At 46.5% G+C, this 26,832-nt stretch overlaps 1 protein-coding gene and 1 non-coding gene across 2 annotated transcripts in view; one reads left to right on the top strand and one right to left on the bottom strand.

Annotated features, from left to right (window-relative positions):
* Nucleotides 1-26,832, top strand: part of LOC119389720 (bone morphogenetic protein 1) — a 604,284-nt gene that overhangs the window by 421,760 nt on the left and 155,692 nt on the right. The window contains exons 5-6 of the mRNA XM_037657125.2: nt 19,805-20,021; nt 22,675-22,870. Coding sequence (XP_037513053.1) covers nt 19,805-20,021; nt 22,675-22,870 — 413 coding nt within the window. The remainder of the gene's footprint in view (nt 1-19,804; nt 20,022-22,674; nt 22,871-26,832) is intronic.
* Nucleotides 22,015-22,087, bottom strand: Trnas-gcu (transfer RNA serine (anticodon GCU)). Its single transcript has one exon. It is a non-coding gene; the product is annotated as a tRNA-Ser (tRNA).

Consider the following 26,832-nt stretch of genomic DNA (forward strand, 5'->3'; position numbering starts at 1 on the left):
AAATTGGTGGCATGGCAATATAATTGAAGTTCTGCACATGGGGTAGGATGACGTTATCAGCTCGAGAATGTCGAACAAAACTAAGAGGACGTGTGTAACAACAGCTTAAGGCCTAAGGTGCTTTGCTGCTAAGCTCGGGGGCGCGGGTTGGACTCCTGGCCGCAGCCGTCGCATTTCACTGGGGGGGGGGGGGGGGCGAAAATGCAAAAACCGTGTACTTATAAATTGATGTGCACTGCAGAACTCCAGGTGATAAGAATTATTCCTGATTCCACCACTATTGTGTGCTTAACATTGTGGTTATAGCGCGCAATGGCGTAGAATTTAATTAATTTAAGCTCTGTTTTGGAATTGTGATTTTTTTATTATGTGCATCGATTTGCAACATTCAAACATGCATGTGCGACCGAAGCAAGAGTGAATTCAAATTAGAAAAGCTTCAACACATATTGACCTCGAGAAGATCCGCTTGTTTTTTACCGCTTTTTATTTTTTCCGAGGGCATGGTTTAACGTCTCAGTAATTATATAGTTGCTCACGAGGCACGCATTGTCTACGCGACAGTAACACCTTGTTTTATAACACATCTGGCAGTGTCAATATGTAAATTCATGACTTTTGAATTATTACCTAAATTCTTCACCTATGTAAACTTTTAGGCAGTCATCAAGACCAGTGGTATTGAGAGCTGCCTCGTATTTATTCTTGCTTTTTCTACCTAAAATTTTTAAAAAAATTAAAAAGTCCTGAGGCTTGACGTGCCAATACCACACTATGATTGATTATGAGGTATGTACGCCGTTAACCAATGAAGTGAATGCATGCCATTTTGTCTCTTTTCTGAGCTTTTTATCTCGTAGCAAACTTCAGTTATGCGTGCAGAAAACGGAAAATGAATAGTTCTGCCATTTTCACGCCGTTTAGAGGAGATGCACCAGCAGAAGCGGTGGCGGTGTATTCTGCCCGGCCGTGCAAAAGCGAGACATGGTGGCGCACGCCCACGCACTGCTGCTGCACCGTCTGCTAATTCCAGTCTCCTCGGCCATCTTCATCTAAATATAATTCTTGAGGAACGCGTCCTTGTACAGGCTGTGAGTGTTGTTGTGCATTACGCGGTAGTTTGTGACTGCTCCGATAAGAATCAGCGGCGACTCCTTGGCTGCAATTTTGATTTGCGCGACCGGATGTTTACATGCTAGTGCAGCCAAAGTGCAGCTTCCGGTCAAGCGGAAGCAAGCAGATTTGTACTGAGTTGTGCCGCTTTCGCCTGCTTGCAGCTACAGTGTCAACGGGGCCTAAAAGGACAGTTGCAACGTATAATTATGACATCAAGTGCTTCACTTATGCGCAGTGAGGAAAACTCTTTCTGCCACGTATCTTGCAATCACAAATCGTCCATTGCTTCCTTCCTATCTTCCTCTTCTATCACGTGATCATGAAAGCAGGGGGGGGTGAGTAGATTGGCGACGTCTCTCTCTCTCGGATGACCAACTATCGAACGGTACGTATTATCATATTTTTAGCTATAACTTTTCGTTGTCACCGAAAGCAAACAGCAACATTTAAACACAGTACTTGCAATCTTCCGCTGATATTCCAGAGGCCGAGTTCGCGCAGCTCTTTGTTCGTGAGAGCTCTTAGCAGCACCCTTCGCTTAATAGTGTGCAACATCGAAACATACGTGCGCCTGCTCTTGTAATAGCGATTATATAGTTCAAAAACCCTTCTCTCTCGTTTTTTTTTGTCCATTTGGATATCGGCAAACAAATTGACCAAAGAAGAACATTTACGCCCGTAGACGCTTTCGAATAATACTAGAGAGAGCGGAAAATTTGGACGCAGCCTTCGTCCTTGACTGAATTATAGTGAACTACCGCCAGCTTTCGCGATATATGCATTCAGAGTTAATCGACAATTTGCGAAGGCAATGTGAACGTTGTACGACTGATTTAGAGACGAGCCATTTCGCGATTCCTGCCGCAGAAATCCGTCGCCATCACCGTATAAGCGGGGAAGAAAACTTTGCTAATACGCATTTCCATAATCACTTTCTACGCAGTGTGCGTGGAAAGCGAAGTTCGCAGAAAGCGTGAACGCCGTGAGCGCTCGCCCAACTGAGACTAGAAGTCTGAGCCTTCCGCTTTCTTGCAGAGCCTCATTAGCGTTGCTGTAGGGGCTGTTCTTAATCGGAGCCTGTACGTCAACGGTGCGGTGACATATTGTAGGACGCTAAGAGGCAGCAGGAGGCTGTATCCTCCGCCTCAGGCGAAGCTCAGTAAAGAGCAGGCGGCACGCCCGCGTTAGCAGCGGGCAGTCACCCTTCCGTGCCCGCATATACTTAGCAAAGTTTATCCTCCCGTGCATGAGGATAGACATTCACACTGCGTGGGATAAGGCTACGTTGCACCACACCACGTGGGCATGCCAACGTAACCCGCCAGTTCCCCCACGGGAAATTCCCACAATGGAGCAGTGGAAGGCGGCCTTCGCTAGCTCGGTCGTGGACGACCACTTCACTTGTACAGGTCGGACATGTGCGACGGCGGGTGTGTGTGATGACTAGAGGCCGGATTTTCTGGCACTAAAAAAAGCTCGTTTTAGGCGCCAAAAATAGGCAGGCAAAGCAATGTTTTAGGCATCGAAAATCCTAAATATAGGCACAATAAATGTTCACATAAATGCAAATAATTTCAAACGAAGACGTGCACGACCTCTATCTGCGACAGAAAAACAAAAATGTTATTGCTTAAGATTGCACAAAGGCGCCAACATTTGAACACAGCGTGCCTTGTCCCGCACGGTTCGCACTCCCGTGTTCTGCGGACTGAGTGAAGTGTCCACTGTCCAGGGCTGGGCAAAGATACTTTGAAATTGTATCGCGATACGATACAAGATACTCAGGCAAAAAGTATTCGAGATACAGATACAAGGTACTACCGCAATAATTGTATCCGATACGATACTTGCCAATTGTATCTTAAGATACTTCGATACATATGCAAATTTGTTACTATAGCTTAATAGAACCTTTTCTTGGGCTAGTTGGTACATGCTTACTGAAAAACCAAAAAGACGCGTACCATCAAGGAAAAAAAGTAAGGACAGGACGCCCTTTCTGTCCTGTCCTTACTTATTTTCCTTGATGGTACGCGTCTTTTTGGTTTTTCAGTAAGTTGTTACTATAGATCCATATTGCCACGCCCACTTCTTGTCTTGTTTTGATGTATTCGGGTTTGACCGGCAGGGACGGTTATCAACGCTCGACGCTGTCCGCGAAGTAGTGTTCTAGAAGCGTCGCGATTGTAGTAGATCGGTTTGTTAAGATTGCTCCCCGCACGCGAATGTTCCAGCTTTGTCTAGAGATAACGCCGCCACCAGCGATATTGCTGGAAAGTTCGATAGCGCCTGTATAAAAGCCGACGCGCTTGAGCGCTTGTCAGTTGATCGACGGTCGACGCTCTGTCCGCCGCTATCAGTGTATTGCTATAGCTTCACTTTCAGTTTCTCTGCCACAAGTTCGGCCAAATAACGAGTTTCATCTCGGACGTGTTCACTGCTGCCTTCGTCGACGTCACGACCACGTGACATCTGAAACTGAAAGTCAGCTATAGCAATACACTGATAGCGGCGGACAGAGCGTCGACCGTCGATCAACTGACAAGCGCTCAAGCGCGTCGGCTTTTATACAGGCGCTATCGAACTTTCCAGCAATATCGCTGGTGGCGGCGTTATCTCTAGACAAAGCTGGAACATTCGCGTGCGGGGAGCAATCTTAACAAACCGATCTACTACAATCGCGACGCTTCTAGAACACTACTTCGCAGACAGCGTCGAGCGTTGATAACCGTCCCTGCCGGTCAAACCCGAATACATCAAAACAAGACAAGAAGTGGGCGTGGCAATATAATGTAGCAGCAAACGCCAATGCACAAAAATGTCTACTTGAAATTTATTAACTGTGACCAACTTTGTTTCATTTGAATGAAATGTCTGTTAGTATCTTAAAAGTTTTGTCCTTCTTGCTCAAAGTACATTAGCTCAATTCCGAAATAACTTACTAGGGTTTGTTTAAGCTGCTTAACAGGACGCCTCTTTATAAACTTCGCTGACAGGGGTTCTTGCTTGTTTTTTTGTAATTGATGGGAGTCGCTGCTCAGCTTGCCGACCAGCTAGCGGGTTGCCATCTAATCACATGAACTTCAATAAGTAGCCTTGTCACGATGGTGCAAATACCGGCGTGGACATTTACCTTGTCCGTTAGCCACCGCTACGCAATACTGGATCCCCGGACAGGTGTACAGCAGCAACAAAGCTGGTAGGGACATTTTTTATAACGCATAGTGTATACGTAGAGGACATAAAACATAAATGGCTGTTCATATTCTACGCATCTTCTAGTGTAAAGCATTCGTTATCAATATACTCACTAACGTGCAATTTTTGAACAATTTTTCTTCAACGAAAGAACATGTGCAACCAGGAAACGTCTCAGACGTATTGTATTGTCACGTGGTATAGTGTCGAATATGAAGGCAACAGTCAAATTGTAGAAACGAAACTCTTTAGTGAGTTAACTTGCGCCTAGAAAACTAAGCAACTGAAAGTAGAAGCAAAGCACGCTGCACGGTGATAGCGGCGGTCACATTCGGCGGTCGTCGGTAATCTGATCATCGGAGGAATGCGTCGTCTTTCACACATCAGCGATCAAAGCTTCCAGCGTTATCACTGGAGCTTGCACAAGCTCCCGATTAAACTAGGCTGCTAGCGTCCTGCGTGTAATTTTAACAGAACAATTGGAAAAAATTGCGAAGCTTCCGAAACATTGCGGCGCGGCTTGTGCTGAGTGGTGCTAACAGTTGTTTTTGCAGTGTAAACCCAATCACACCAAAATAAATAAATAAATAAATAAGAGCGCATGACAGTATAGTTGCACAAAGCGTCGCAGGAAACCGCTGCTATTCACGCTATTGCCACTTACAGCTCCAATGATCTCGCGATTAGTAATAGTAAAAAAATCAGGGAGGGCTAAAAAAGGGGAAAAAGAAGAAATTATAAGTAAAATAGGCAGGGGGTTCTGTATCAAACATTCACAGTGAATATGTATAGAAACCCGATGCAGGCGGGACCACTATTAGCTATGCCAATTAAGGATGAAGGGTCGTCAGCTAGATAGAAAATTAAATTCCTATGCAAAATTGCCTTAAGATACTAGTTGGGACGTTCATGAGAAAAACGGTGCATTTGGTATAAATGTTTCTCGAATCCCCCTTCTAACATCCATAAGATAGCTCCTAATACATTCCAATGCCTTAAGATATTGCTCCAATGCTACATTCCAATGCCTTAAGATATGTATAGAAACCCGATGCAGGCGGGACCACTATTAGCTATGCCAATTAAGGATGAAGGGTCGTCAGCTAGATAGAAAATTAAATTCCTATGCAAAATTGCCTTAAGATACTAGTTGGGACGTTCATGAGAAAAACGGTGCATTTGGTATAAATGTTTCTCGAATCCCCCTTCTAACATCATAAGATAGCTCCTAATACATTCCATTATTATAATGCAAACTCAATTTCACTATTTTATTAAGCGGTAAAGTAGAATGGTTTGTACTCTATACTCAAAGCCCGCCGCGGTGGCCTAGTGGTTATGGTGCTCGACTACTGACCCGAAAGTCACAGTAACAAATTCTGGCCGCGGTGGACGAATTTTCGATGGAGGCAAAAATCCTTGAGGCCAATGTATTTAGGATGAGGTGCACGTTAAAAAACCCCAGGTGGCCGAAATTTCCGACGCCCTCCTCCACGGCATCTCTCACAATCATAACGTGGTTTGGGGACGTTAAACCTCACATATTATTTTTACTGTATACTCAAGCCGCCCACATAACTATATATTTGTTTTCAAAATCTCCTTGGCAGAAACGTAAATTCAAGTGAAGTATAAACGTGTCAAATGTAGCAAATATAACGCAGACATTTAAAAGTAGCAACAAAGCAGAGAGCTTCTTTTGGCAGCCCTTTACAAAAGAGATGTTGCAGTGACAACGGAAAAAGCAATAGAGACCTAGGTAAAGTATCATAGCCAAAAGAAACGCCGATAAAAAAGCGTTTGTTCTAACAATCAAATTATGATTTCAAAAACTCTTCGAAAAAAGATAGCAGGAAGAAAAAGATACGGTACTCTGAGATATCTTTTGCTAGGTAACGGCTTGTTCAATAGTTCGAGCATCGGTATCGGCGGAGCTAGAACATTATCTGCATATAAGCCAATGTCATCGTATCTAAGGCAAACTTACATCCACGAAGTCCTTCAAGTCGCTGGTGTGTGAAAGCCACAAGACGCGAAGCAACTCCATTCTTGCATCCTTCAGATTTCGTAACGAAGCACCACGCAAGAGAATCTTCAATAGCGACATGAAAGCGGCATAAGAATTTCCGTGACAGACGCTGCGCTCATTAGAGTGCGCGGTGCAGGACCGAGGCTAAGAGAAAGTGTCATGGAACTGTTACAAATTAAACGAAAAAAAATTCGAGAAAACAAATACTACGTCGGCTGGGTGTAGACGTTCGCGCGCCTGTTTGTGCCGAGACTGCGCGAGCGCTGCCACTTGACTCTGTTCTACCAATGGGGACGCGCAGATCTCATCACCTGCCCTCACTAGAGGACTCTGGCAGAAAGATTTATGTCGCTGCCCTTAGTTTTATTCAGGTGGCATAGTGGCGCCAGTACCAGCTTCAGAAGCGAAGTTCAGCCAGCGATAATTGTTTCGCACCGTGGTGTTGCGATAGCAGTATCTTGTATCTTAAGATACACGATACATTATTGAATGTATCGGAAATACAGATACAGATACTCGTTTTGCGAAACGTATCGCGATACAGATACTAGATACCCAAAGAGTATCTAAGATAGTATCTAAGATACATGTATCTTCGATACTGCCCAGCACTGCCACTGTCGAATCAACTCACTCCTGAGTGTCTTTCCGGCATGACAGAGAAGCGCAAAGCAGGAGCAGACAGCCAGATTGTTAAAATGCCAGAAGGGAGGGACTCCTCCTATTGGCTGGGTCGAATTGCGTAGAGCCAATTTCTCCACTGGCATAGCTAGGCGGGGGGGGGGGGGGGTTCAACTCCCCCTTCCCCCGAAACTGTTCAGTTTTGCGTGCGTGTATACACACGCACACATACAAACGCATGCACGAACATATATATATAAAGTATGGTTGTTGTCCCCCCCCCCCCCCCAAAAAAAAAGATTTCTGGCTACGCTACTGCAGTGAACACCTTACCAAATAAATTACAAACAAAACAAAGGCTGCGTGCACATCACATTTTTCTTTCTTTTCTTTTTTTTTTGCTCTTCACTCTCCTTTCCGCTGACGGCTCTCCGCGGTTTCGCATTCGCCAACCGCCCGGGCCATGTCAGCGCGGCGGCGAATGCTCGCTGGCGTGCCCCGCTTCACTGCTGCTAGCGGTTGTTAGTTAACTAGAGGACTCGGTTGAACCCCATTGTTCACAAGAGTCACTTTTACGCGGTAACATGAATAACGGTCAAACAGCACCCGGGAGCGAAACTTGAGCCTAAATAGCGTTCATATAAGCACTAATTTTGAAAATAGGCATTTATAGGCATTTGTACGCATTTAGGCACGAACGCCAAGAATAGGCAATTATAGGCACTATAAAAACACTATAAAAGCCCTTTTTAACCTCTAATTCATGCTCATATATCAAAATGGCGCGATAGGAGCACAAGGAACAAAATAGGCATTTGCCTAAAATCCGGTCTCTAGTGATGACCCTGAACTATAACAATGACGTCTATAGACCGTTTTCACGGAGAGTAGGAGCGTAGCCTCGAACCGGTGCATTTTCACCACTCTCTCTCTCTCTCCACCGCGTGTCGACCGTCCGGCCACTGCCGCTGGTATGTGCGCATTCCCGCGTTTTGCATCGCATTGCGTGGCGCGTGAGAGGTCAGTGTGTTTCCATTTTTCGACGCTCTAAAGCAACTGTGCTGCTGAAAATCGAAATGTCGGTCGATAACAGGTCGACAGGCTACCACTACGCTGTGTTTGGCTGCGACAACAACCAGCGGAAGCGTAAAAGACTGGCAGCCGAGGCATGCGAAATGCACCAAACTTTTAAATGATATCGCTTCTCTTAGGACGCACGCCTTCTTCTCCAACAAACAGTATAATATATGCGGTGTCGGCACTGATGGCCATTGCTTCAAGTCATCACACCAGCTTGTGATTGTGCTTGGGTGCTGGTACACTTAATCATGTGCACCAAAGAGAACCGATGTCAAAGCTGACCATTAATACACAAATGTTTGGCGAAGAGTTGTTTTCTCGTAGCATCGACATCTCTGATTTCTATGCTGCAGCACATGATTTGGAATGCCTGGGACTAGAAAATGTTCCATCTTAGTGAGTGCAATTACGAGATTATCGAATTAGCACTTTCCAATCTACATGACAGAAAGGCCCGCATGACATGTGTTCTTTGGCGCAGGTACGCGCCTCTAACGCTTCGTCGAGAGCACGTTCTTTCTCGGCTTGTCAATTTTGTCACGATAACTGGGGTAGCGTTAGGACAACCGCACTTTTTTTTTTTTTTTTTTTTGCGCGCCAACCTGGGTGTCGTGAATAATCGACCCACTTCCGCTAAAGCCAGGTCGTTACTTGAACACGTGCGCTTGTCGTAATGCTTCTCAAATACTCGCCAAAAAACAAACTGACAATAATGCTACCAAAGACAGGCGCCCTTTCGGCGTATCTCTAGTGACGGCTGCTCGCGCAGAAGCGAACTTACGCCACGCCGTGCTTCCAGATGAGCAACAGGCTTATTTTCATTTTATAATCGTGTTGTTTCTACGCCAAATTTTCAGCTCACCCGTCGTACATCTGTTTCTTATCCTGCGCAACGATCAGAGGCCACAAGCTTTTAACTACGACGACGACACGAATCAACACAGGCATCGGTGTTTGTGCTAACTTTGTTCCACGAACTTTGTATTGCAACGTGCCAAGCGGAACCAAATGGTCTTTTAGGGATTAGAGTTACGTTGAACTTGAATAACCACGGCAAAGAAACCCGAGAGTCACCTTTAACACTAATGCGCGCACCTAGCGTGCAGCCGGACAATGGCCTGTACGTGTTCGCTCGTCTCCATTTACGTTTCACAAATTACTTCGAGAGTTGTCCTAAATGTTGACGATATTTTATAGTGCATATTCCAAGAACCCACGAGGCCTGCAATAACAAAACGTACAAAGCAATTAGCAATTAACACGCGCTGCTTAAGAACTGTACTGGCATTCTACTCATCGTCAGCGCCGCTGCGGGAACGTCTCGTGGGCCGCCGCTGCTTGTTGTTTCAGCCATTTTGAAGCTGACAGCTTAGCGATTACTTACGGGCGCCTTTACACTTGCGGGACGTTGCTGTGTTTTGCCCGTGTACCGCGAAGAACATCAATACCTTGTGAACTGAGCGTATACGCTGCATGCACCGCCGCGGAACCCCACACAACGGAAGGATGGCGAAACATCGTAGACGCTAGACGGCGCTGCGGCGGTGAAGTGCTTTAAAAATGGCAGCCTCCTTGTGAAATTGGTGTATAGAGCGACCCGCGCTGCTCCGACCAAGAAACATCCTAGAGCAACATTAAAGTTTAATTCTCTCTTTCGCTCGCTACACGCGGTAAACTTTCGGTCACATTGCCAATGCGGTTACAAGCCACCACGGCAGGTGCGGTCTGACCTCCGCGCCTTTCACCTTTACCCGCCGTGGCAGCTTGTAGGGTGTCGCGCTGCTAAGCTCGAGGGCGCATGTTCGATTCCCGGCTACGGCTGCCGCATTTCGATGGGAGCGAAGAAGAACAACAATCTCATCGATTCATCAGTGTGATCGGTGGCGAGATGCTAAGGCACGCGATGCACGTGCCAATTAATGAACCCGAGCTGGTCATAGTTAATCTGGAGTCCCGCTCTGCGGTGTGCCTCAGAATAATAGACAGTTATAGTTTAGCGTTAACGTAGGAGCGGGGGTTAGGGGAATAGCGTTACCGTGCCACAAGCGTTCGTTGCGGACTTCGCGTTTTAGTTTAGCGGGATAGCGTTTACGTCCCGAAACTAGGACGGTGGCGTCACCTAGCGGAGGGTGAATGCGGTAAAAAAAAAGAAAAAAAAAACTGAGAATGCTCGCCTGTATTACCGCAAGCAGCAATGTTACTAAATTCTTTACTAACAATAAAAGTAAATAAATATGAACCGCGCACCAAAAGCGAAAATTTTTTGTTTGGCAGATTTGTTTACACCGATCTTCTAGTAGGCATAGGGACGTTCGAAATGGGAAGCGATCTCAAAAAATACGCTAAGTTATCCGTAATACTCGGTCGTCAAAGCTGCCTGAAGGCAAGCGAAGCCATTGTACACAGTCGTTTGTTACGAATGAAGTGGATCCGTCCACACCAACGCTAAATTCAGTTCGAAGCGGGCGTCAAAAACCGCAGCCATGTTTTACGTACAATACGTTAACCACGCAAACACGGTAACGCTAAATCCGAAAAATAGTGTGCGTACGCTAAACGCTACGGGTTGTGTAGCGTACTGCGCATGCGCATTTCGATCCCGATATTCCGCTAAGCCCGCTATACCGCTAAGCCCGTTAAACTATAACTGTCTATTATGATTATCTTGGCGCATAAACCCCCAACAAATATTAGTTCCCCCTTTTCTTTGCTGCCACTTTATAATGAGGAGAAAGCTGCAGTGGCTGAGCTTATGCATGTGTCTTACTGCCCCATATAGTCCGGCAGTGCTTTCTACTTCGTATATACAAATATATAAACGTTTGTGCGTGTGTAACTATTCTGTATTGTGAGGCCCGTGTACATAGATTTAGGTGCACGTTAAAGAACCCCGGGTGGCCGAAATTTCCGGAGCCCTCCACTACGGCGTCTCTAATAATCATATCGTGGTTTTGGGACGTTAAACCCCAGATACTATTATTATTATTATTATGAACTATTCTGTATTGTGTGGACATGCCGCAACGTTTCTTGTTTTTTTAAGAAACGGAAATTGACAACCACCCGTTCGTAGCAAGAAGCCACAAGGAAATCCATACGGATTTCTCAGAAAGGAAGTTCCTTAGCAGCCGAAAATTTCAGGGCGAATTCATCGAGCTGCCGATTAATTCACCCTCGCACTGTCAGCGGATAACTTCCTGGTTTGTTCAGTTGGTAGAGTGATCGCCCTGGAACTGCGTTGGTCTCGGGTTCGATCCCCGAACCAGGACGATGTTTTCAACTACTAAGAAGCTTTCTTTCTGAGAAATCCGTATGGATTCTTTTTTTTTTTTTTTTGTGGCTTCGTGATACGAGCAAGTGGTTGTCAATTTCTCTTTCTTAATTCTTCCGCCGCCTTGCGGGTTTCCGCAAAACCGATTCGCAGTGGCTTTTTGTTTTGTTTTTTTCTATGCAGCATACACAAACGCGTATGACACTGTGGTACTATTCTCAGTAGCACTATCGGGAGTGTGCTCCTGTCCTTCATACATTTTCGTTCATTGTTAAATAGGAGGCTGCCTTCGAGTATGGGAACCTCACACACGCGCGGCAGTCGTTTCAGAAAAAAGCTGCCAATACATGACGATCAGCACCGCAATTTCTATAATATAGTAGTGCAGCGCTCCCCCCCTCCCCTCCCACGTGATTAAAACGAATGAAAGCAAGTAGGAGACGAAGAATTAAAGAAAAAAAAAAAGAGCGCCGATACCTACTAATTGGCCGCTGGGAGCCCCAGCAGGTCGAGCATTGGTTCAACACTGTCTCGCAGCTAAAAAAATGACGAGAGAGCTCATCCCCGTAACGTCACGCCGAACGAGTGAAATAAAGAGAGTGAGCGGGAAATAGGGAGCGCCGTGTAGTGAAGGCGTACAATACTCTCGATGCGTGGCCCCGTAAAAGACGTCATCCAGTTCGAAGGGAACTAGTAATGAGGTGATCGTTGCTGACGCTCTCCATACCGATTCCTCGGAGTCCCTGGACCGATGTGTTCGGGGGAGCAAGAAGAGAGAGCGAGAGAAGAAGGAAAAGATAGCTAAGCTCGACCGACTTCTTTCCGTTCGTTAAGTTCGGTGAAGCGTCAGCACGAACGAGGCGAATCGAATAATGTAAGAAAAGAACGGCACCTCTAGCGCGTGGCATGAGCGCCAAAAATGATCAGCACCTTCCTGCGGCCTTTTATGTCGCGGCGGTAGGTTTTCGCGAATTAGAGATTTAAGCCAGCACAAATGATGTCGTTAGGTCGCGGAATTGCATATTACCTCCCGCGACTTTGTAGAAGTCAGAAGTGATGGTCGAATAGTACGCTTCTTTGGGTGTAGAATACACTGCGCGGTGTTTCACATTTTGGCAAATTCCGAAGGTTTAGAGGGTATCTGGAAGGAAATCAAGAAGCGAGCACCGATTTACAGCCACTTGCAAGACATGTGTGTCCATCTGTTGGAGAGCACGCAGTTTTGGGTGGCGTGCGCTGTATTACGTTTTTTTTTTTCCTTCTTCTTCTTGGGACTTTGACCTGCAGACTGAACCTCAAGATCGGTGCCAACGAATAGACACAACCGCAATTGCGGCTAAATCAATGCAATGACGTCAATACAATGCCGTCAACTTACCCGTGCAGAGCTTTGGTCGTTGTATAACGCTTGCATAGTTATATACAGGGTGTCCCAAATATCACGCAGCAGGATTTAGAAAAAGACGAACGTCGTTACGCGAAGTACACCTAGTTCATATTGTTCCAAGTAGACTGTAGTAGCAGCTACTAATTTTTTCGTTAATGAGGTTTTGTTAATTAGTCCAAATAATGTTTCTAACTCGACAAATACTCACCTAATCATTCAAATGTCAATGAGGCATATGTATTCACATTGAAACGACATCTAACTGCGCTATTTTTAGCAACGTACTAATTGCGTGCTCGCTTTTTTTTTAGCTAATAAAGAAAGCCCGCTAAATCTGAAAAATTACACGTGTCTAGACTGCAGCGCGCATCAGGAAGCAGCGCCCTCAAACAGGATCACTGTGAGGTACCAAGTCAAGACTACGCTCCCACCTTTTGCGGGCGCGAGCGTAATCACGTGTTAGTTTTCATATTTCGCGTGCTTTCTTTATCAGCCGGGAAAAAATGAGCACGTAATTAGGACGTTACTGAAAATAGCGCAGTTAGATGTCATTTGAGCATGCCTACGTATGCCTCATTGACATTTTAATGATTAGGTGAGTACTTGTCAAGTTAGAAACATAACTTTGACTAATTAAATAAACCTCATTAACGAAAAAATTAGTAGTGGCTACTACAGTATACTGGAAACAATATGCACTAGGTGTGCTTCGCGTAACGACGTTCCTATTTTTTCTAAAATTGTGATGCGTGATATCGGGACACCCTGTATAGATTTAGTCATTATCTCACTAATGTAGCAGCGTCCTTATATGAGCGTCAGTTCCAGAAGGCCACATGCTTGAAAGTCTCTAGAGTTTCGGAGTTTCCATAAAACGGAATCAGCACGCACAAAGTAGGGTAAGCTGGAGTTCAATGGCAGAGGCCTTCGTGCTGCAGTGGACTTAGAATAGGCTGGGTGTGATTGCATGTCCCAGATTATAATATATATACTGAAAAATCTTTATGGTCCAAAAATATAGCCAACTAATCCATCCTATCGCACGAGTAGTATATAGCTACATGTTCGCCTAGCTGTCAATCGCGCTTTTTTCTTTGTTTCGCTTTTCTTCATTGCGGCAGTGGCACTGTGGCCACCCACGGTTTCTATTCGCCCCCAAGTTGCAAGGCGACGCTGGACTGGTGGCGCTTGGAATAAAAGCGGCAGGAAATTATGCCGCATTCGTCAGTGCATTCGTATCAAGCGTCAGTCGCGTCGACTGAGTGCAGGAGATCGAAACTTGGGCCTAATTGGAGCAGACATCGCCTCTTGCACAGCAACGCAACAAAATAAAATAAATAAATAAATAAACTTACGAAAGAAAGAAGCGCGAGTGCTGGCAGGCGTTTTTGTTGTTGCGCATTTTACTTTCGCGTCCCAGTCTAGCGCTGCTTTTGAAAACGAAGAGAGCTTCAAGATGAAGAGGAATCGATTAAATACTTTCATTCTTCTTTTGTACTGGCGAACCAAGTGCCGCCTACCATAATGATGCGCAGAGTTGTAACCTAAATACGAAATCAATAATTTTGATTTGGTTTCCCGCAGAAACGGCATACTTTCTATAAAAGGGAGCTCGGAGTTCATATCACCTGATAGAGTTCTTGCCTTACCCAAGTATGATGACCCTTTGGAAACGCTGTTTGCGTTTGTTTAGAATACAAACGATCACTAGTTTTGGCAGACACGCGTTATTGAAGGGACAAATTTAGTCGACTGCGCGCGCGGCATGCTCAAGTGACTCGTCAATTCTGACTTAATAATCGAGGTCGAATCGGGGCTCTGGTATATGTATCGCGGGAGATCATAGCAGTTGGAGTCGAGAGAACAAGTATTAATTTTTACGTATTCTCTTTTTCGGTTTGCTTGTCATTGCTCTTTAGCACTAGCACGTGAATCTCCGGTTCGAACTTTTTTCAGGATTCGTGACATCGAGTTGTATTTCTTCACCTATACACGTGTGCTATACACCGTGAGAGCTAACAAACGTATTTTACAATTCGCATTTACGAGAGTCATACAACACGTTGCGAGAGTCATACTCTCGTAACGTGTTGCACAACAAGTCGTGTAAGCATCGAAGCAGAGCTGTTCGAGTTGGCGTGCGTGTATCTTTATTAGAAAAAAAGAAACGCCATGGTGGTCTAGTGGTTATGGTGCTCGACTTCTGACCCGAAGGTCGCGGGATTGAATCCCGGCCGCGGCGGCCGCATTTTCGATGGAGGTGAAAATGCTTGAGGCCCGTGTGCTTAGATTTAGGTGCACGTTAAAGAACCCCAGGTGGTATAAATTTCCGGAGCCCTCCACTACGGCGTCCCTCGTAATGATATCATGGTTTTGGGACGTTAAATCCCAATGGTTATCATTAACGGCGAAGCAGTTTAGCAAATCGTTGCTTGTCTGGCGAACAAAAAAACTATCATCATCATAAACGGGTATGTGCCACAGAAATCGGGCACTACTCACCACTGGTCGACTAAAAAAGAAGAAGGCAACAGTTAGCCCTACAAATGGCTGCGAAGCGACGGCGGCAAGCCGAAGACCCCGAGTACGTACAACGAGAGAATACTAGGGAACGGGAAAGGCAACGGCGGCTGCGAGAAGACCGCGAAGCGATGGAAGGCCTACGCCAAAGACGACGTGCCCGCAGATCTATGAGAGGTGCGAACGCTTCATCAACGGCGAGGTTTTAGTGTCGTGGGATCAGGGCTGTCCACAGATACCCAGGAAAGTATTCCGGAATACAGATATCGAAATACACGTGCTGGAAGCCTAAAATACAGATACTGAGATACATTTGTTTTTGACGTAGCGAGATATTTTGAAGATACTTTTGCAGAAAGACGAAAAAAGTATCCCGGAGTACAAATACAGGAGTACAGATACAAGAATACACATACTGAAATACTTTTGATTTATGTGGATGCTGATTTCCGGCAGAGACATTTATTAAGTGCAGCAAAATATTGTGAATAATGTTGCAGTGAAATAAAATATGCAGGTCATACATATCGCTCGAATCACTAACGAACACCAGCGAATGCAGAAAAAGTGCACTTTTATTTTACAAACACCGTCTGTTTTGCTGATGTTGCGTTCATTGCACTAACAGCAGCTTCTCAAATGGGTTGTCTTCAAGACAGTGTCGGTTCGGCTTCAACACAATACTTGCGAAATAGAACAGTATCTCTACCACTCTAGGCGAGCACAAGTTCGTGTTATATAACAAGAGCTACGTGTCTTCGGGTTTCATTTTTCTAGAAACTTGGAGGGTGTTTTCCGGTTTTTTTTTTTTGCAGAAATTCGGCGTTTATCGGAGGTTATTTTTCGTAAATCTCCAATTCTCCGATATTCGGAGTTCATTTTTGCGTTATTCTGAATACTCCAATGTCTTAAGTGAAATGACATCTGAACACGAAAACATCACAACGTACAAAGCGTATTTTAGTTGTCTGGAAAGTTTGAATGCACAAATACAAACATACACACAAGCACAAGTATTTAAATACAAAACACCGACGTTTATGCGTATCACAACCTTAAAGCTTGTTGTTATCGACGCACGCATACTTTAAGAGGTGTGTATGTCGTCTGACGCACTCCAGTTACGCCAGGGGACCGTATATCAAGATGTCGTCTAGCGCTCTCGGGGGCCCTACATACGGTGACGTCTCTCGCTCCGTGCGCGACAAGCCCTTTGTTAAATGTGCGATGGGTGCTGTCTGCGAGATACTGTTGACGCCAGGAGGTAAAGTTGATATCGGCCAAACCGGCCGATGTATCAATGACTGCTTAGAACATGCCCTTTCTCTGGAGAACGGATCAGGGTAATGTCAGAGTTTATCGGATTAATCCGAACACTCAAAAATTTTACCGTTGTCTATGGGACTTTCCTGAATTTATCGGAAAACACGGAGTTCAATATATAACTAATAAACAACGACATGCTGCCCGGAAAAAATGAGGGGTGCTGCACCGGCCTTGAGATAGATCTACTTTCGTCAACGCAGCCTCCTCGATTCTGCCGTCAGCGGCGTCGAACGCTTTACCACAAGTGCCATTCAGTGCGTTTGGGAAACCCTTTGCCGATCTCCCTGTGTCGCGGACAGGATGGGCGCCTTTGCTTGGCTTAGCACAGGAAAGTATTTCTTTTTCTCTTCGAAACATATCAGCCCAATGCCGACAAAAAATGTAGCGAGATACCCGTGACCTGCACAGTATCGCGATACATTCGACACATCGTAAAAGCATTTCACTACTGAGATACGAATACATTTTTCAAATGTATGTCGATAAAGAAATACAGATACGCAAAAGTATCTCAATATACTATCGCGATACTCTTGTATCGCGATACTGCTTAGCTCTGCGTGGGATTTGTCCTCAGTCGTGTCAAACACATTTGCCTCTAATGCGCCTAAATGCTATCCGCGCTGACGGTAGCAAATATGGTACATGTATTCTACTTTAATTATTTTCTTTTGAATTTTCGCCGTTTTATACAACGGTGAGACTTCTACCGATGTATGCATAAAACCAAGCGTGGTCGTTTTCGTTGTCAGGATTTGGCTACAACATGGCCTACGTAACGTATATTATAGTGGCGTATATGAGACCTACTCACTGCGCAAACTCATATGAGGCCTACTCACTGCGCAAGAATTAAGCTTTATACCTCAAATACCGCGGACTGCAAACTATTGATGCCTATAGTTAACCCGTAGTGCTCATAACGGAGCTGAATATGCGATACATATGCGATACTTCTCTTCCAACGGGCGACCAATTCAAACTGCACTTTTGCCAACTCTCTGGGGAAAGCTTCGGACGCGCCTACTAGGTTAAAACCCCTCTCCGTCATAAATGCCCGCATAGGAATGAACATGACCTTCTCTTCGGGCACGTATATCATTCGCGGGCGCCCCGGCCATCTCCCTGCTCACTTTTGACCCCCCCCACCTCCCCAATCTAAACACTCTTAATTACGCCTTCTATCGATTAACCTTTGCCTCATAGCAGGGATTCTTGCCTCAAACTGGAATCGCGCCCAATGCGCCACCGCTGAAATTATCGCTACCTGTATGATGAACAATTACCCACACAGTTACATCGAGCTGGAATCTTTGGGGATGCTTTGGCCGAGTAGAATGAAAACGACGAAACCTACGCGCGAGCTGTGGTAACATTGTCATGACAATAATTTACTTGCACCATGTTGGAGCCACGACGGCCTCTGCATGGTTCATATAGACATATGCAGAGGATTTTCGCCGCCGGGGTGGTTCAGTGGTTACGGTGCTCGGCTGCTGACATAGAAGGCTTCACATATATCACACCGGAGCTGTTAAGCTTTTCGTTTTGCCGTGTGCCTTGACCTGAAAACTATCATCATCATGAACCGGCACGCGCTCTCTTCGTCCTCTTCTACATATTGTGCTTCGCTCCCAGAACACGTGCGCCGATTTGTCCGGCGTGGGATGCAATAACTCTGATGGGCGAGAGAACGAGTACGGAGAGAGAGAGAAATAAAGAAAGATAGAAAGACAGAGAAAGAAATAGACATAGAGAGAAAGAAACAGACATAAAAAGAGGTAGAAAAAAGAGAGCAAGCATAGCCATGTCTACTATAGTATAGTATAGTATAGTATAGTATAGTATAGTATAGTATAGTATAGTATAGTATAGTATAGTATAGTATAGTAAGGGGCGGGAAAGGGAAGTGAGGGTGAAGAGGAGGGCAACGCCACCAGCACCGCTGCTTTCCTGAGTCTTCGCACCGCTAGTGCGTGGCTGCCCCAATATTTTTTCCTTAAAGATCTCACATTGAAGGTATGGAAAATCCTTCGAACACGTAGTTTCGCTGGAGCCAACGTTCTGATAAGCGGACTTGCCTTCTTCAAGGCTGCCACTCAAGCCTTAAAGAAGACAAGCCCGCTTGTCGAAACGTTGACTCCATCGACACTGCGTGTTCCAAGGATTTTTCATCGCTTCAAGATTCCATTTCCCCCTGAACGTCTACCTTATTTGGATTCACATTGGAGATATTACATAAGGGGCGGGGTTTACAATTGCGAATTTTTTGTGATACTGGCAGGATATAACCAATCATCGCTATTATTTTTTAGCTTTTCAGCAAATGTTGATGAACAGGTGATTTCGGTGATGTGTCGGGGCAGGCTGTTCCCGTCATTCGATGATCGGCAAAACAAAGATTAAGAAAAAGTTGTAGTGCGCCTGCGTGGACGGGTTCCTTGCAAGTGGTGCCCAGTATAAAGCGAAAAACGCGGGAGTGTGGCCAAGATATATGGTGCAATGTGGAGTGACTGGTAGAAGAACTTGTCAAAAAGGATCAGCGAAACAATGCGACGCAGGGATGATATCCTACTTAATCTAGACTGTGTTTTTAGTTCGTGTTTTAGTTCGCTTTCAGAATATCGGTTCGGGTTTGGCTTCAGTTGCGGCCGAAATTTCGGTTCGGGCACAGTTTTCGGTTTGCGTTCGATTTTGGTTCGACACCCTCATCTCAACAGCGTACAGTATCTTAAAGCGCTAACAGTGGCGTACCGTAGCGCGCCAGATTGTTACAAAACGCGTCACGAGAGCGCTGTTTATTTAATAACGAAGGCTCAAGTCAGTATAGTGAAGCTGAAAGTTCTGCAGCGAGACTACGATATCTTGAATAACAACAAACAGCCGAGCGCTACATGAGCAAGCGTCTCTCGTATCTTCAACCGTGGCCTCCGTGACTAACTCGTGACGTGCCGTTGCCGGAGCTAATCGAGGAGGCCACGCTTCAGCAGTACTGCAGTTGCAGATAACGCGGCATACCGAGGATGGCGTCACAGCGTTCGCTCAGCATCTCAAGAAGCCCTGCGGCCACAGCCTCTGTTTTTTGCCAAAAAGTGCTATTTGCGTTCATTTTTTACAACTCCAACATCGCTTCGCGAATTCAGCAGGGATCAAACTGTCCTTACACTCTCGAATATCATTTTTTTAAGTGCTTCAGCTTCCCTTGTCCAAGTTTGTAGAATAAAGCGTCGTTCATACAGTGAACTTGCCCTTGCAGATGCTGCTCGTTCGTCGGAAAGCGGGGCAACGGGGCACAGGCCATTTCCATCGGCAAGAACTGCGACAAGTTCGGCATCGTGGTGCACGAGCTAGGCCACGTGGTCGGCTTCTGGCACGAGCACACGCGGCCTGACCGCGACCAACACGTCGACATTGTCACCCGCAACATCATGACTGGACAGGAGTACAACTTCAACAAGCTCACCGACGAGGAGGTGCGTAAACGTTGTCAGCGCAGCCCCTGCTTAATACCATACCTGTTTGACTGGTTTCTTTAAGCAATATCATATAATTAATTATCCATCTTGCAGTACACGTGCGAAAATATGAGTCCGTGCATCGTTATCTGCGAATAACGCGGAAAATTCGCGAAATTATATAACTGTCGCAGAATTATGTATAACATGTAACTGTGTGACTGATAATTTCCCGGGACTCGTCACTTGATTAAGGTCAAAAAGTTGATGTCAAAATGACATGCAAATTTTCGTATGTGCTCCAAGATAATAGCATCGCACCAGGGTCATTTGCTACATGCTCACTGCACGGCGCGCTCGCCTGTGCCGGTCAGAAAACGGCGGACGCGCGATACTGCCCAACTCGTTAATTTTCCTGACTCATTACTACCTTCGCGAGTCCTCCACAAACAGTGCGGAAAACGGGTGGTGCTCCGCTCAGAAGAAATGCGCCTTTGTTCACTTCGCGATGTGGTTCGTGCTCGCGCTGAATATGTGGCGTTTTCGCATTAGTCGAGGCGAGGTTTGTGCGAAGCTGTAGCTACCAGCAAGATCGCTTATTGCGGGAACAATAGGGCCTAGAAATGTTGCCGTAACTCCGAAGCGTAGCTTTGAACCCACTTAGGCATACCAGAACGATGTAAAAAGTATGCATACAACAGGTTTATAAAAACGCACGTTTAATTTAAACTTTGTAGCAGTTGGTTTACTGTATACTATGCACGCCACGCCAGACCGGGCCAGCTAGCTGCAACGTCGTCGAATTGCATCATGTAGGCCTTAGACGAAAGTGGTTAGACCTGAAAAATTTTTGCGGCAGATAGCTCGGCGGAACATTGGTCCTCGCGCGCCAGTTGAAGCCGACTCTCGCCGTTTCTGCAGTGGTATAATGGAAAAGCGTTGCACCACTGCCTGCCAGCGTTTCCAGATTTGTTTTCAGTAGGTACGGGAATAACCATTGGAATCGAAGAGTTTTTATTACGTCTTGACAGAAGCAACTGGTCACGCAGTTCGTCATATTGCGCGAGCCATTTTTCAAAATACAGATGATTTGCACCGCCCAACATGCTCTTTATTTCCTAACGCCTCCCTGTTGTGCTTCTTTATTTGTCCCCTCCTGCATCGTAAAATAATAATGAAAACGACAAGTAGACAAATATGAAAAATACGCAAGCAATAATTAATAATCAAATAAAAAAATGAAAAATTACAACTAGAACCCCTATCACAGAAGCCCACAGTTGTCAGGTTTATGTAAGCCATGGACGCAGACGTCGGCAGTGTATATAGAAAATCCTGAAAACTTCCTCACGTTCACGCTAGAGCGCCGAGACGTTGGCGAAGTTTTTCGTTTTCCCACGGACGCATGGGCCCCACATGCTCAAGGACGCGTCGGCGTCTCGTACTGCACCGATTTCTGCAATTCGTGTGCGGTTGATAGCGCGGCGAAAGATCAGAATCCAGCATTATGTTTTGCCGCTACAAGTTACCATTTAAGAACCTCCTTTTAAGACGAGAGCCTTGGATCTCTATGTTTTGAGGTCGCGTTGTGGGGTAAAGAAAATATCACGTGAGAGCGCGAGCTGCGCGATCAATTCATCTTTGCGGCATCCGCGTGACAAAAAAAAAACAAAAACAATAACAAGCGGCGTTCGCGTGATACAAAGTGCCCGACAAAATAGCCACGCAGGATCGCTCTCTTCTTCGAGTCGTCTTAAGACCGTTTCACACGACGCAAAACACAGCGATTTTCAGGCTGCGAATTTGCTATGCAGCGAAAAAACGGCCGATATCTTTCGCCACGTTGAAGAATATCTGGAGTTTAACGTCCCAAAACCACTATATGATTATGAGAGACGTCGTGCAGTGTAGTGAAAGGCTCCGGAAATTTCGACCACCTGGGGTTCTTTAGCGTGCACGTAAATCTAAGCACACGGGCCTCAAACATTTTCGCCTCCATCGAAAATGCAGCTGCCGCGGCCGGGATTCGAACCCGCGACCTTCGGGTCAGCAGTCGAGCGCCATAACCACTAGACCACCGCGGCTGGGGCTATATCCTTCGCCGCAACGGTCAGCGACGAGCGACCAACACGTTGGAAATTTTTCCCTCTGTTCGCAGCAGCGGAGCGATTTTGCGGTCGGGGCCCGTCAAAATTGCCCCGAGCCGGCTGAGCCGTCTGAATTGCACCAACGTGTCTGTTTTGGTTGCGGCCGCTGTTGCGCACTATACGGAATGAATTTTGATTGGAAAGTGTTTTTAAACGACAACACGCGTGCTCTCCGTTACCGTTCATGAAACCCAACAATATCATAACGCAGAGATTTTTACATCACATTTGAAAAATTATTGAGTGTCTCCTACAAAGAACGACAGCAAGCCACCGTGCTCGCCAGTCACTGAGGGAAAATCGCTGCCCATGTGAAACCAAACCGCCATTAGCGGCGGTTGCGAACAGAGCGAATAGAGCGAACGGAGCAATTTTTTGTCTCGCTCCAGTCGCGGCATGTGAAGCAGCCCTTAGGCGCATGCATAAGGGAACCTGTCAGTTTTTACGCCGCGGGGGACACGATTCACTATTGCGAATTTTCGTCGTGCCGTCAGTTCTCGATATACACACCTCCTCTTTTCTAGGTGAACTCATTGGGCCTGGCGTACGACTTCGAGTCTATCATGCACTACGCGCGCAACACGTTTTCAAAGAGCACGCACCTGGACACCATCCTGCCGCAGGAGAACGCCACCACGAGGCACCGGCCCGAGATCGGCCAGCGCGTGCGCCTGTCGCCCGGCGACATATCGCAGACCAACAAGCTCTACAAGTGCCCACGTGAGTACACGTGCGAGATTTGCATTCGCCACCATTTTATTCGCAACTGCACTGAAGGCGCTATGGGCGAGAAAAAAAAACCATGACTCAGGTATGTATTGCTGAGTCATAGTTTTTTTTTTTCCTGCGAGTGTAAATGTACAATATTCCTGCAGTTGTAACGCCTCCTTGATGTTTGTAAGCTAAGACACTTGTTCCATAGTGTTCTGAAGGCAGAAGAAAGTTGTGGAAAACATTCCACGCAGCCCCCGCGATCACATGCTCTTTCCTTCTCCGGGCTTATTTGAGCATCGCTACTCTTTAACTTTGGTACTACGCAAGTGCATGTTAAAAAAATATTTTTATGTAACTGATGGCAGATTATATTAGCCAATCCTGTCTCCGTTTTCCAGTTTTGAAGATAGCTCTGCGCACGGCCACGAGCAAACGTTTGAGGACCAATTGATGCCGCAAGGAATGCTTTTTTTTTTCTTTTGCAGCCAGATAGTGTTGACTGAAATGAAGTGGTGCAGCCTAAGTGCACACGTTGGACCAATAAAAACATATTCAAGCAATTCTACGCATTCAAGCTATGCAAATTTTTATTCCTATTCGCTGGGACCATGGTACCCCAAATTTCTGCTCGCGACGGCCTCTCCCAACCTCGTTTGTCACATGTGGCTTCACCACAGTATGAGTGCTTGTGAGGAGAAGCGTGCTTCCGCAAGTTTCAGTGTGGCGCGCAGTTGTTGGCGAGTGTATCCGAACTATAGCTGGTTACAGCGTAAGATAAAAGATAAGCTCTGCGCGCAGTAATAATTGCCCTACCAAAGTAGAATAGATGTTCCCATAGATCATCCATCTAATTACGCTCGCGTGACGACATTTTCGTGGCGGCAAGTACCTTTGCGAGTTTTAAGATAGTTGATATTTCACCACACAGATAGTTCACCACTCAGAGCATACACGTCACCACACAAAGGGTACACGCCACCGCGTCTTCCATTGCAAATAAACAAGGCGCGGAGCTGCTCCGCGCATGCACCCGCTTCTGATGGCACGCCATAATGCAAGCTGTAGGAGTCACGTGATCAGACCTCGGTCATCTCGGTCGCTCTCCGAGGTAGGAGTTGAGAGCACCTTAGAATGCTATGAGCGGGACCACGGAACTTCGAAAGAACCTGCCGAACGTATTCAGGGCGCTCGATTTCGGCCAGCCAAATGTGACGCGCGTCGCCAGAGCACTCTGGAGCGCTCGGACGCGTTAGGACGGAAGAAAGCGTTATGCCATGTTGCATCGCAGATATCCCGCATCGCATCGCAGATATCCCGAAAAGTGCACTGGCGGTAATCGTCATGGCGACGCTGATATCAATGCACGTGACCATCTTGTCTGGTCTTAATGAGATCAGGTTTTACGTGCCAAAAATGCAATATGACTATGAAGCGCGCCGTAGTGTAGGGCTCCGGAAATTTCGACCATCTTACCTCGCACAGTTCAAGAACCTCCAGAATTTCGCCTCCACCGAAATTCCACAGCCGTGGCCGGGATCCAATCGCGACCTTCGAGTTCTTGTCTGGCCTTGGCGTGTCGAACGTTCAGGAAAGCTGGATTTGTCGATTCCCCGGCTTTCACTACGTCTAGTGACAAGTGACCGATATTGCAGACTAATTGGCCCTGCTCCATCGTGTCATAGCTTGCCCTACAGGCATCCCCGTTCCTGCGCTGAGCATAGGCCGCCTCGTAGAAGCTTGCGTTGGGTCGACGCTCTCTTTCTGCCGCAGGAGTTATCGTCATGCGAGCAGAGTGCCAGAAACAATTGTTATTGTACAACAAATTCGGCAAATATATTTTCATTTATGCCACTGCCCGTAGCATCTCTAAGGCATGCGTCAAGGTAATCGCTTTTGCAATTTCATATATTGTTGTAGCCTATATACTGGTTGAAGCTTGCATATGTAGGGAGTGTATCGTTATTAATACCTGCAATCTAGGACATGGCATGGCAGGAAAACCCGCTTCTCCAAAACGTAATAAATAAATTCGTGCTATCCAAAACGATGCTCTCCCCCAACTAGCTTAAGCCGATAGCCAACCTAGAACACGAGATACACGCAGTTGCCAAGATGATTAGGATACCTGACAGTCGCATGCTGTACGCTCACAATGACCTCAGCGTCCTTATTCTTCTTTTTCTTCCCTTTATTTAAGAGGTTTATCCCCGAGCACACAGAATAGATATAATTTAGAGCAAACTCGTACAGTTCAGTCCGCAGGTGAGTTCGCCATTGAGGCAGATGCAGAAAGACAAATTTGATTCGTTGAAAAGTTAGCAGACAGGTCGGCGATCTCAAGCGACGCGGAGGCTGTAGAACATGAGCGAGTTGTAGCCGAGGAAAAACAGATTATCGAGAGCTTCAGAATGGAACACTATGGCTGCGATCGTCCCAGATAAGTTATATCTTTATTATAGCGAACTTAAATTTCATCCCGAATATTATTTAATAACGCGCACGTATTTCCGAATTGCTCTGGTCTTCAGTCTTTCCGTTCTGTCTCAAAGTCTATGCAGTCTCGACAATTTCGTCCTCATTCCTGTTTGTCTATAGACCATAGCTTTTATGATCGCCGTGGTAGTTCAGTAGGCGCGGCGTTGCGCTGCGGAGCGCGTGGCCACAGGTTTAGTTCCACGCCGCAACTGTCAATGAGCACAAGATAACAAAAATCTTGTTTCCTGAGATTTGGGTCTCGTTAAAAGAACGAACTCTACGCGGTCAGCCTTAATTCGATTACCTACCGTGCGTTGTATATCAAATCCAGCGAGCAGACTTAGGTCTTGTGGATTGATTTTAATTTAGCATTCATCTTCACGCTCAACGCACATGTGTTCCACAGAACAAAAGAATAAACTGCGAACGCTTGCGGCCTAACCTAGCAGAACCGTAGACCCCGTACTGAATCTTTGTTGCCATGCTCTCGCTAGACATTCTACCGGTTCGTATTTGAATTCACGGCAAACGTAAGCGCTGGTGACCACCAGCTTACACGACTGCGTACGAGTCGAAGGCAACTAACTGTACCCACAAAAGCGCGCCTCGCGAGGCGTACTCTTTCAGGTTGTTCAAGTCAGGAAGCGTCTCTGAATCGTCTCGGACGGGGTTCCTTTCGGGGCCACTCTTAAAGCGCGAGCGAGGTCCTCTGGCACAATAGTGACCGTTGTTAAGCCCTGGGTCGCGCCGCCGTGAGAATGTCCGCCGCATAGTCGTTCTCGGCCATAACCATTCTTCGCACCTCTTCGTGGGCCTCGCTGTAGCGTAAACGGATGAGGAACATCACGCTCTTTTTATTGAGCTTTATCGCCGCCTGGCAGCTGCGTTGGCCTTTGACTAATGAGGGCCATTTGTTCCATCGCACGCCGGACCTTATATATAGGAATGCTTTTGCCGCCTAGTCTCTTTTAGTTACGCTGACCGGTGCGGGCGGCGCCGGTGATTCAGTGGGGCTTGTCACTTGCCGGCCGGACAACCGCTCACGCGAGGACCCTGCGAGAGGGGCAAGGCGATCGCGCGCCATTTCATCTGTGCGCCGTATACTGACAGATTGATGGACGCGCGTTCATATCGGCGAGAGGCAGGAGAGCCCCAGCTCGAACGGCGCCTAGTGTTGCCACGCGTATACAAAGCAACCGGTGCTTCCCACTCAGTGAGTAGCGGTCGTTAAGTGAGATCAATGAACCAGACTATTCCTCGTGTCCACTATACATGGCACGTCGTCCCCTAACTGGCCTCTAGACATTTGCCGATTCGGTGCGCGGAGTGTTTATCGCGACCGATATTCAGACGGAGGCGATCGCGTCGGCGCTGATGATGATGGCAAACTTAGCCAGCGTCCTTAAGGCGCCTCATACTGGGTTTGTCTTTCCGAATCGTCGGAGGGGACTTTGAGTTACACCGCGCCACGGGAAGCTGCGGCAGCTGTTAGA

The sequence above is a fragment of the Rhipicephalus sanguineus genome, chromosome 1 (assembly GCF_013339695.2).
Source record: "Rhipicephalus sanguineus isolate Rsan-2018 chromosome 1, BIME_Rsan_1.4, whole genome shotgun sequence".
NCBI classification, from domain to species: domain Eukaryota; kingdom Metazoa; phylum Arthropoda; class Arachnida; order Ixodida; family Ixodidae; genus Rhipicephalus; species Rhipicephalus sanguineus.